General features: G+C 49.5%; 1 protein-coding gene across 1 annotated transcript in view; it reads left to right on the top strand.

The window, feature by feature from the left end:
- The window catches only part of CDK5RAP2 (CDK5 regulatory subunit associated protein 2), a 173,868-nt gene that overhangs the window by 26,681 nt on the left and 135,076 nt on the right, over positions 1-12,111 (top strand). The window contains exons 4-6 of the mRNA XM_040963828.1: positions 2,865-2,975; positions 5,912-5,988; positions 9,476-9,599. Coding sequence (XP_040819762.1) covers positions 2,865-2,975; positions 5,912-5,988; positions 9,476-9,599 — 312 coding nt within the window. The remainder of the gene's footprint in view (positions 1-2,864; positions 2,976-5,911; positions 5,989-9,475; positions 9,600-12,111) is intronic.

The raw sequence follows: 12,111 nt of genomic DNA on the forward strand, positions 1-12,111 counted from the left end.
TGCCAGGTTGTGGCAACACTCCCATGCAGCCTTTGATTTGATCCTCATCTTATGGATGAGCCGGCAGTGGCTCAGAGCTGTAAATACACGACTCACAGGCCCGGAGGGCGGAGTGTGCTGCTGTGGACCCCACACCCTGTCCCCTCAGCCTTTGGGGTCCCACACAGGAAGAGGGCCTGGGAGGGCGAGCTCCTGCGCTCCTGCTTTCAGCTGGAGTCATGTTTTTTCCCCCTGTTGCTGCTTTTGGTTTTCCTTCGCCTCTAGTGGAGCATTTGGCTAGGCAGGGCTTCTCACAGGGAGTGGGAGTCAGAGGAAACCCGAGGGACAGGCCAGAGCTCCTGCAGGATCTTTCCTGGGCTCAGAGCGGCCCCTCTGCAGCGTCGGGGGGCACCGGGCCGTCATCCTGGTGGGCGTATCCCACTCCGCGGGGCTGCATCCCACAGTCGCACTCGGCTGCCCAGGCCTGGCCTGTGGCTAGGTTATAGCTCTGCATTAGCTTGCTTCTGACCATCAGGTTTCTAAGTCATTTCGGCAGGGGAGGTTTATATTTTGGGCCATTTATCCCCAGTGTATGTTAAGCTGTTCGAAGTTCTTCCACTGTAAGTTTTATGTGTTTTTCCCTTGAACTTGTTTCTCTAAAACAGAAAAGTACATATGAGAAGAACCCCAGTTAAAGTCTATATTCTTTTGCTATGCTAGGTACTCCACCAACATTCTAATTTCTTTTAATTCTTCTAATAGCTCTGTGAAGTAGGCATTACTTTATCCACCTTTTTAGATAAAGAAAATACAGAAAAAAATGAATTTAACTAAGGTCCTATAGCCGGTAAGGTAGATAGTCTTATTTGTGGACTGTATTTACTCATTGGTTTAGTCATTTATTTAACAAATGTTCCTAAGTGTCCACTGTGTTCTAGTTCCTGTGCCAAAGCCTTGAAGGTCATTGAAGATGTAGTTACTAGGCAGTAGCTTAAGTGGCTAAAGTCCTTGCCTTGCACGTGCTGGGTTCCCAAATGGGCACCAGTTCTAATTCTACCAGCCATGCTTCCCCATCCAGCTCTCTGCTTGTGGCTTGGGAAAGCAGTCGAGGACAGCCTAAAGCTTGGGATCCTGCACCCGTGTGGGAGACCCGGAAGAGGCTCCTGGCTCTTGGCTCCTGGCTTCCGATTGGTGCAGCTCTAGCCATTGTGGCCACGTGTGGAGTAAATTAGCAGATGGAAGATCTTCCTCTCTGTCTCTCCTCCTTTCTATATGTCTGACTTTCCAATAAAAATAAATAAATCTTAAAAAAAAACTTATAAGATGAAGTCTGCTCACAGGAGTGGCTTCTATTTATGTAATAAGCATAGTGACAAAAAAATAAATATGTGTATTGGTAAGATGAATATCAATTATGAAAAGTTGCAGGCAGAAAGTGAAACTGTGGGCCAGAGTTTGGAGCAGAGGTTGGGATGCCACCTTGAACAACTGTGTCCCACAGCGGAGCGCCTGGGTTCAGTCCTGGCCCTGCTTCTGCTGCTGCCTTCCTGCAAGTTTCACCCTGTGGCACAGCAGGTGGAGGTTCAAGTAGATTGAGTGCCAACGTCCTGGGTTGGACCTGGCCCAGCCCTGGTCACTGTGATCACCTGGGGAGTGAAGCGGTGGTTAGATCTGTTTCTCTGCCTTGCAAATAAGTAGCAGTGGAGAGTGTGTGAGAATGATGGGGGGTGGGGGGGGGTGGGAAGACTTGCAGGGCTCTGGTGACTTTAGAGCTGCAGTGGGAAGAGTTGAGACCCTGCCAGCTGGCAGGCCAGGAAAGCAGATGGGTGTGGGGCGTTTGTAAGGGTCCCTCGTCTAGTTGGGCGTGGGTACTCAGACGTAGTGCCTTCGGAGAAGGAGCGTGCATGTGTGTCCTTTATTCGCTTGGGCCTGTTTGGGTCTGCATGAACTTCTGAAGGCATGTTTGCCTCTGTTTTTTTTTCCCCACTCTCTCTCTTTAGAAAGCATCTTTACCCCCAAACAGAACAAATGTTCTTTCAGGTGTTGGTGAGGATTTTTGCATTGTGTACAACGTGAATACTCTAAGCAGCCTCTATAAATATTTTATTGGTCACCGAGTAGTAGAATAAGATTTCTCTTTATAGGAGGCACCTGGCGGGGAGGGATTTTTTTTTATTGGGAAGAATGTTTTATGTGCTATTTCCTTAAAACATTTAAAAGGAGGCTTTAATTAGCCTACCGATTGTTTCTTGTTAGCCACCAAATTGAAACCTTGAATGTCAACAGGAGGGCTAAGGGCCAACAGTTTGGATATCTAATCGATGCAGAATAGACTTGCCATTTTCTCCTATTCAGCTTTAAAAAGTGTATGAAAGGCCCGGTGTGATAGCATAGTGGTTAAAGTCCTTGCCTTGAACACGCCCTGATCCCATATGGTCACTGGTTCTAATCCTGGAGGCTCTGCTTCCCTTCCAGCTCCCTGCTTGTGGCTTGGGAAAGCAGTCAAGGACGGCCCAAAGTATTGGGACCCTGCACCAACCTGGAAGCAACTGCAGGCTCCTGGCTTCAGATTGGCTCAGCTCCAGCCATTGCGGCCACTTGGGGAGTGAACCAGCAGACAGAAGATCTTCCTCTCTGTTTCTCTTTCTCTCTGTAATCTGCCTTTCCAATAAAAAGAAAAATAAATCTTACACCAAACCAAACCAAAACAAAAAATTGTCCTTCCTCTGACAAGTGGGTTGGTTCGATTGTGGTAAGGGCAGCGCTGCTCTGCACTGGGTGACACTGGAATCCATTTTGTATCCTGGGAAACTGTGGGGTTCATGTAGGTACACATCCTTGGTCCCCTACTTTCTGTTTGCTTAGATAACACTTCTTTTTTTTAGCAAATCACTGACCTGAAGAAAGAAAACTTTAACCTGAAGCTCCGTATCTACTTCCTGGAAGAGAGAATGCAGCAGGAATTTGATGGCCCCACTGAACACATCTACAAAACTGTGAGTGACCCCTGGGCGCCGTGGCCCTTTGTGTCTTTTCTCCTGGGCGTCCTAAGCAGAAATGTGATCAGTGTCTGTGCTCACCTTTGGTGTGATGATGAGACCTGCCTCCGTGTAGTTTACATTGATTACAGGGAACGTAATCAAGGATGCCCCAGGACCGAGCAGAGAGGCGCACGGTGGGCTCCTAAGGCAGCCCCTCATGCCCTTGACATTCTGATTCACCAGCCCGGTTGCCTTTTAATAATTATTTAGAAACAGCTAGTGGAATGGCCCTGTAGCTGAATCCTGCTGTTTCCACCTTAAGCAAGGCACTCCTGCTCTCCGAGCTTGCTTCTAACACTGAGTGATACTCCCTGTATCACAGGGTTATTTCAGCAGATTCAAATGAGGTGACAGGTGAAACGCTGCAGCACAGGTGAGCGCGTGACAGTTAGCGCCATTGTCTTGTGGAGGTTTCCATTGGCAGCCCGGCGTTAGGGTTGTCAGTTTTGCCCTAATCCGACTCTTTTGTATTCCTGTGTGCTTGCTTACGACTGTCAGGAAAAACGTCTGTTGCCATTTGAAGCCTTGACCTGGAGGTCTTTGTCTGAAAACAAACCTTGGTTCTGAAAGTTGAAAAGAGAACTTGACTTTCTTGAAAAGACATGAGTGCAGACAATATTTCAGTGCCCATTGCTTGGCTTTTTCTGGTAGATTAGCCCTTGGCCTGGGAATTATTGAATTTTTTTCCCTCTAAATTTTATACCAGTGGAAGCTTTTTGAAGGAGGAAAAGGAACTGTCCTTGAGTTTCAGCAGATGAGCTTGAACTTGTCTTGAGGAGGATCGTACTGCACTTCTAGGCCTTTCTCAGCATTGAGGAGTTCCTGCATCCCTGAGGACACAGGTGTTTCTCTTCTGCATGGGGGATGCTCCTTTTGCTGGACTGAAGTGGTGGGTCATGAAGAGCTGTTCTTCCCATTGTCTCACTGGGTGACCTGAGCCTAGTGGGGTGGTAGCCCCCAGCCCCTTCTTTTCTAGTGTAAGTTTTTGGATGGGGGTACACATGGTTCAGACTTCAAAACGTGTGAAAGGTTTACACTGAATGGACAATCTGCCACCCTTGTCTCCTGGGTCCCTAGATCTAAGCAGTAATATCCATTCCTTATGCAAAGGGATTTTACGCACACACGTGCAGGTGTGTGTGTGTGTGCGCATGTTTGTTTGTAGGTAAATACAAGCATGTTGTATGCCTTTCACTTTTTCACCTAACAGTATTTTCCCACAATCCTCTCTTTTTATACCTTCATAATAGTCCATCTCATATTTAGAAGATATTCTGATATTTGGTTCAGGAAATTATACCAACACACACTTACACAAACAGTATATACTTACACATGGTAGAATTTATGTATATATTTATAAATTGAAAAGCTGTTCTTGAGCAGACCAGTCTAGTGGACATGTCAGTGCTCTGTTTGTTTCAACTATATTGGCCGGATGGCAGTTGGTGCATCTGAAGAAGCAGAGAAGGTCCCAGGCTGTGTTACCAGCTCGTGCGTGGGTGCGCTGTGTCCTGTGAGAGTTGGGCAAGGGATCCCCAGCTGGGTCGCCACTCCCCCTCCTAAGGACCACAGTCGGTTCTGCTTCCCGGGAGCTTCCTTCATTCTTCTCGCCTTCAGACGTCTCTCACTGGCAGCTTGTGTGGTCCTTGGACCATCCGTGTCATTCATGTTTATGCTTTCCATTTGGTACGTGAGTGATCTGATCTGAAAGGAGAAGCCCCGTTTTTCCCCTCCCTGGACCTGTGCTCCTCTGCTTGATTACCAGACCATGCTTCCAGGATGCACGTTCTGTGTTCACCTGTCCACTCCCATGTCCTGGGGGTCGGCCTGTCACAAGCTCTTGGTGAGGCTGTGTGCAGTGTAAGCCCCCATCGACCAGCTTTGCTCTCCTCCTGGGAAAGAGTAGAGTCGAGGCAGAGTTGGACCCCATGGCTGCCCACTCTCCAGATCTTTCCCTTCTGGCCTCCCCTTCCCAGCCTGGAGGACTTGTTCCTCCAGGACTGCTTGGCGTGTGTGCTGGGGTGCAATAGGAACCAGGTGAGAATTATTAAAAGAGGAGGGAGATTGTGGAGACAACTTGAATTTCCAGTGATTTTTGCAAACTACGACCCCAGCCCTGCTGTGTCTACTCCAGGAATTCATCTTCAGTTCCATTTGGGTACATTCGTGGTGAGTTTTGAGGCCTACTGCTGCTCCATTGTCTTGTGTAGTGTTCCATCTGGCAAAGACTGGGTCTTTGGATTCTTGAAGCCCATGTCTCTTGGCGACTCCCTTTGTTCCAGTGGGTGAAGTGGAAGATGGTTGGTTGGAGAACACCATGGTTTCCCTGTAGACAGCTTGCTCCATGTGGCTGTGGGTGATTTGTAAGTGAGCACCCTGAAATCTTGTATTGAAATGAGGTAGCCACTGATGCGGCTTCCTACTTTTTACCTTATGTGTGATTTATTTTTTCAAGCAGTAACACGTTCCTATTGCTACAACCACCACATGCATGATTGTAAACAACCAGAAATAATTGCTTTGGAATGGTAAAAGCAAACTGCAGAATTGCTTGTAAATTTGCCTGGCGGAAGGCAAACAATTTTTAAATCAGCCTCACTCGTGTGACATTTACGCCTTGCTATTTGAATGCTCTGGCTGTTAGAGGCTTGGAACATTTCCATAATTGTTGGAAGTCTCCAGAAATCCAGGGCTTTCTTTTGAGACCACCAGTGTTCAATAATCCCCTTTTCTCTGTGCCCTGAGGCTAATGAGGTTTTTGAATCTAACATCTGCCCGTTACAAGCGTCTCCTGGTTAGCCTGTGCTGGAAGCCGTTTCCCCACTGTCATCAGTCACAGATCTTGTGTTTTACACTGTTTTCTTTTCCTTCTTTCTCTCACCTGGAAGAACATCGAGCTCAAGGTGGAAGTGGAAAGTTTGAAGCGGGAGCTCCAGGAGAGAGAGCGGCTGCTCATCAAAGCCTCGTGAGTACCTGGCTTCGTGTCCAGAGCCTGCAGGTGCAGGGGCTCCTGATGTTGGGTGCGCTGTTGGCCGTCAGGGACCCGTGGCTTTCCTGGGCCGCTGTTCAGCAGGGCTCCGGGGGCTCCAGGGAGAGTTCTGTTCCTATTTAATTACCAGCTTTTAAAGCACAGTAGACTCACAGGAAAGCAAGCAGATCCAATGGTTCCAGCGTGATTCGTCACCGACGCCTACATAGCTGCGGAACCACCTGCTAAGGAGGGCACAGAATGTCCCCAGCCCCAGAAGCCCCTGGTGTGCCTGTGTGCCAAGTGTGCCTGTGTGCCTGGTATGCCTTTGGAACTTAGCCTGCTTGCCAGAGATGCTGGGCACTGTTGTGGCTTCAGTTACTCAGCAAGTCCTGAGTTCTGCTGGGCTTTGAGCGTTTTGTAAATGGACTTGTACGATATGTACTTGTTTGTGTGTGACTGCTTTCCTTGGCTTCATCCGTGGTGTTCGTTGCATAACTGATTCATTCTCTCATTCATTATAAAAGCCTAGGGAACTTGAAGTGTCCATGAAGGGGAGGTAGAGACAGAGGGTGGAGCTTCAAAGAGTAATTTAAAAAAATGAAAACCTATCAGATGAACTGAGGTTCTTGTTAATGTTTTGTTTGAAAGGGGTTCTGGTGCTTAAAAATATTTGAAAATAAAAATTTTCATTAATTAACTCACTGGTTTAAATCTGTATAGATTGAGCATCTCTAATCCGAAAATCTGCAATCCTTCCAAGCTCTGAACTTGGTGAGTGTTGTCATGCAGTCTCACCTTGTGAGGAGTCACAGCCAGAAGGCAGGAGCCCTGAAAATAACACATGAAATCGCCTCATGTATCTATGAAACATAAATGAATTCCATGTTTAGACTGGGGTCCCATTCCCAAATATCTCAGTGCGTGTGTGCAGATATCCCAAATGCCGCCGAATCTGAAATTCTAAAGACTGCTGATCCCATGCCTTGCTGCATTTCCATCCTTTCATTTATTAGGTACTGTAAGAAGACATTAAGAACAAAAGCAGTGTTGTGATTGGGAGTAAATTTTATCTCTGAAGCTTTAAAACACAAACAAAAATAATAATTCCATTAGTAGAGGAACATTGTACCATACTGCTAGGTGTAAATTTTATTGCTGCAATAACTAAGATACAATGATGATGAATGAAAAGTTGGGACATTTATTACTGGGAGGACATTTTGGTGGAATAACTAACACACAGAGCAACTGAGTAATACCTGGACTTGTTACAAATCGTGGTCGGCCTGCTGACGGAGCTAGTGGGGGCTGAGGGACGGGGTTTCCGCAAGGCCAAGGGCAGCTGTGCTGGTGAGTAGGCAGCAGGAATTCGGAAGGACCCAGGAAGCAGGGGCTGCTGGGCTGTGGGGCACATGCAGTGCCCCCGAGGGTGGCAGAAATGATTGCATCTCGGCAGGGTCCAGCCAGAGGGGAGCAGAGGAAGTGGCGTCAGGGTGTTCAGTGGCATTTATCAGGATGTGGTGGCCTTGGTGCTGGCCCCCATGTGGTCTGTTCTCTGCCCTCGGAAATGGGCAGTGGGGTGGAGCGGGGCCTCTCAGCGCAGCTCGGTAGGGGCTGGCACGTCCTGGGCCGGCAGGGCAGCGGGCCCAGGTCAGAGGGCAGGAAGCACCCTGTGGGAAAGGGCATTAATTGTAGGAGGTGACCATCTCATTTTTCACGAGGAACACTTAGCAGGGAGAGAGAATTTACTGAAGTGCGGCAGTTTACCCAGAGCCACACCGAGGACATAACAGTGAAAGCTTGCGGGCAAATCTCTCCAGCTTTTTTCTTCCCTGTTACGTCATGACGTTGGGGCCGCTGGAGGTCGGCTTGCTGAGAGGAGCCTGTGCAGCACCTCGTGTTTGAGACCTGGACGAGGGTGGCCCTCCTGACTTTGATTGCTCTCAGTAAAGCAGTCACAGGGCCTGCAGGTTCGCGCGTGCTCGCAAGGCTGGCAGACACCCCTGAAGGAGGGCAGGCAGGCTGGTGGCTGCAGGTTGTCCTTTTCATTATTAATATATTTTTTTTTCATTTCGTGTGGTGCAGCTTTCTGAGAAACCAGCGTTAGGTGGAGCCATTTCCTTTCGCATCCTGCCTCTTCTGAAACCCTGCAGTCATTCCTGAAATCTGATGAGGACCGCGCAGGGTCTGAGTTTTTTTGCCAATTCACATCCAGGCCTGGATTTCTTGCGGCATCCGGGGTTGTGGCCCCGAGTCTGACTGGTGTGTGCCTTGCCCACTGTTGTGTGAGGGAATAGTCCGTGGAGCTGTGGTGGTGCTGGCTGTGCGGCTCGTGCTCTGGTCACAGACAGCGCTGGCTGCTGACGTCATTGCCCTCGTCCATGCCCTGCGTGGAGGTGGTCCTCACATCCTTTTTTTTTTTTTTAAGATTTATTTTTTTACTGGAAAATTTACTGAGAGGAGGAGAAACAGAGAGGAAGATCTTCCGTGTATCCTAGTTCACTCTCCAAGTGACCACAGTGGCCAGAGCTGTGCTGATTTCAAGCCAGGAGCCAGGAGCCTCTTCCGGGTTTCCCACGTGGGTGCAGGGTCCAAGGCTTTGGGCTGTCCTCAACTGCTTTCCCAGGCCACAAGCAGGGATCTGGATGGGAAGCGGGGCCACCGGGATTAGAACTAGCGCCCATATGGGATCCCAGCACATGCAAGGCGAGGACTTTAGCCACTAGGCTGTCGCACCGAGCACAGTCCTTGCGTCCTTCGATCGGGCTGTATCAACCTCTTTCCTCTCAGGTGGCAGAGATGGCGCATCTCCGTGCTGGCTCCTGCAGGCTTGTTGGTGCCGCAGCCCACGCCTCTGCGTGGGGGTTAGTCTCATCAGCTTTCCACCTTTGCTGTACCACCAGTGGAGTCGTACCTGGCTGGAAGCTTGCTGGTGGGCAATCGGCAGTTGCTGTAGGAAGCCATGCCTGTGCGCGGTACCCCAGCCAAGCGGTGGGCAGACCCTTTACCGGACAGTGCTTATTATAGTAAACGGTGCTGATGTCTGCTGCCTGCTGACTGTGGGCCAGGCACAGAACTGCCGCCAGCCTCATCAGGCGAATGCATCAAGTCAGAAACAATCGAAATCTTTTCCTACTAGGGAGTTGATTGAATTGTAGCATCTTTCATACAGTGAGTTAATGTGTAACCTTCGGGTAGGAGCGCACATAAGGACTTACATGTATTGATGCCGAAGGATGTTTGTCATGCATTAGAGGTAAAACCAGCTCCCCGATCTACCCGAAAATGCTGTGTTTTGTGGAAGTGTCTCAAGGCGTGTACACTGCCCCGAGTGATGAGATTGTGGATGTGTCTTACCATTATTATTATTATTATTTTTACTATATGTGTTTGCATTACAGATGTTAATTTCTTTTGGCCAACGGATACTGCTGGTCTCTGTGGGCTGTTGAAATGTTCACCCTCTCACCTGTCTTTGCAGCAAAGCGGTTGAGAGCTTAGCCGAAGGCAGTGGCTCTGAAATCCAGCGGCTGAAGGAAGACGCTCGGAAGAAGGTGGAGCAGGTGGAAGATCTCCTCACCGAGAAGGTGCATCTCTTAGAGGAGGCAAGTCTGGGACTCGGAGGACCCTCACAGCGGGCCAGGCGCGGCTGTGTCCGGGGTTCAGGAGGGGCAATGCCACCCTTACGCGGCAGCACCAGGGCCCCGGCCCCCTGGGCCGCACTTTGCACGCACAGTGTAGAGCTCTGTGAGGATGCAAAACACGGAGGGGCTTCTGAGTAGGCCAGGTTGCATCCTCAAGTCAAGGCTGCTGATTTTGAAGCCTGTTTGCCCCCGCTGACTCTGCTGTCTCTGGGCTGGTTCTTTCCAACACGAGGAGGCTGAAGCCCAGAGAGGCAGCAGGACTTAATGTGAGCTAGAGCCCACGCTCCTGGCGTGCAGGCCCGTGCGCACCAGTGCTGCCCAGCAGCTCTTCTGTTCCTCATTAGGAGCCATGTGTGGCTTCCCCTTCTCTGTGTTCTTACCTAGCTGTTTCTTGCAGCTGATGGGAGTCGGGGTGTTTCTGGTTTAAAAAAACCTTGTTGTCTTGCTCTTTGAAATGTTTCTTCCACTTTAAGCTAATATGCAGAATACTGATGGTTTGATTCTCGGTCTTTTGATGTCTGTTGTTTCATCTCAGTTTCTCTTTCTGAACCTCTGGCTCTCCTTGGTAGACACAAAGACAAATGGTCCCAAGAAGCAGGGAGCTGGCAGTTCTTCCCTCATGCTGTTCCCATCAGCCTTCGTGTCGTCCCCATGGCGTCACATAGATGCTAGGTTCAAAATACAAAATACAGCCGAGGAAAGTGAGGCTCAGCGACGATGAGGAGGCCAGTCCACGAGATGGATGCTGGAGCTGGAGCCAGAAGAAGCGGCTTTTGAGGCCACATTCTGAATCTTAGCTCAGATGTGGTTACGAGGCTTTTCCGAAGTGTAACCTGTTGGCTCAGCCATCCTATTACTGTCTCAGTAAGTGCTGCCCAGTGTGTTGCCACAGCTCTGCTCTCTCCCTTGCTAGATTCGTCACCTTGGGTAAGGCCATTGGCCTTTCCTGCACCTGTTGCTCTGTCTGACAGAGGGGACAGTTAGGCCTGACTGGCAGTGGCGACTGATGGCAGTGGCAGTGGGATGCTAGCTTTTGGGGGTGGCATCCTCCTAAGTTCTGCATGGACGCTGCCTCGTTCGTTGTCCTTTTTTTTTCTGCGCACAGCTGATGAAGTAGGCACAGAGTGGCTGAGTCCCTGGCTGAAGGCTGCACAGGGCAGAAAGTGCCAGGTAGTGAGGCGGGGTGCAGAGCTGTATTCTGCACTGCTAGGCTGCACCATCTCATTCTATAACTTTTTAGATTTGGACGAGGATCAAGATAATATAAACAAAGCTCTTGCGCGGAGCCTGGCATTTAGGAGACACTTGGTAAATAACAGGCTTTGTTGTTTGTTGTCTGAGAATATGGGAAATGACTTTTCTTCCGGCTTTCATTGAGATTGACGGGCAGGCCTCCTGGAAAGACAGCGGTGGCCTGAGGAGGCACCAGAGGAGGGCCAGGCCAGAAGGAGGAAAACAGCATTTACAAATACTGTTTGTGTATGTAAGAGGCAGAGAGACAATACAGAGAGCTCCCATCTGCGGGCTCACTCTCCAGGCTCTGGCTTGGGCTGTGGCTGGGCCAGGTGTGGTGCTGGGCTGCGAGCTGGCGACTCAACCTGGGCTGTCCACGTGGGGGCAGGGGCCTGACTTCTTGCCATCACCCTCCAAAGACTGCTTTAACAGGAAGTTAGGAGCCTGAGCCGGAAAGGGAACCCATGTCCTCTAACATTCGCTCGAGCTTTCTGTGATGGAGTGGGCTTGTGATAGGGCGTCAGCAACCCTATCGTGGCACAGTGGTTATCTTCGAGTTCAGGGACCGGGAAGCTGGCTGTCAGGGAGGTTAAATGCCCATCTCGTGGCCACACAGCAAGTGAGTGGGAGAAGCAGATTTTGAACTTTGTGTTGTACTCAGAGGCAGTTGGTGTGAGTGGCCGGAGAGCCGTGTTGGTTCCCAGGCTGCTTGCATCAGCACCGGGCCAGCTGCTTGCATCAGCACCGGGCCCGCTGCTCTGACACCGACGCTGCCCGTGGGCTTTAGGTGATTTTCCTGCCGCCTCTTCTGAGCTCTTGGCGAGAACATAGAGTTTCTCACCACCTTAATCACCTTGGAGATAGAGAAAATGTACTTTCGAATTATGCAGTCATTATCTTAGCAAAAAATAGTGCAGGGGGCAGTGAGGTGTGGGATGAATTTGTATGGAGATGACGGTGGCTTGGGAATGTACGCATGGTTAGCAGGGAGAGGTGTGTTTCTCTGTGTTCTCACTGAAGCTGTAAATATTGATCTGATTTTCCAAAAGCAAGAATTCAGGTCTTGTCGAGTGGAGCCTTTTCTGTTGGAAATACCTATTACTCTTCAGGATACAGGAGGGAAAAAAAATGGCTGGCAAATGTATTTATTACCGATTCTTGCCATGTATAGTACAATTCAGGGAGGGGAAATGTGCTGGAGAAAAAGTCATAAATATTTATATTTTAATCCAATTTCCTT

The sequence above is a fragment of the Ochotona curzoniae genome, unplaced genomic scaffold (assembly GCF_017591425.1).
Source record: "Ochotona curzoniae isolate NIBS_2020 unplaced genomic scaffold, NIBS_Ocur_1.0 scaffold_3208, whole genome shotgun sequence".
Lineage (NCBI taxonomy): Eukaryota > Metazoa > Chordata > Mammalia > Lagomorpha > Ochotonidae > Ochotona > Ochotona curzoniae.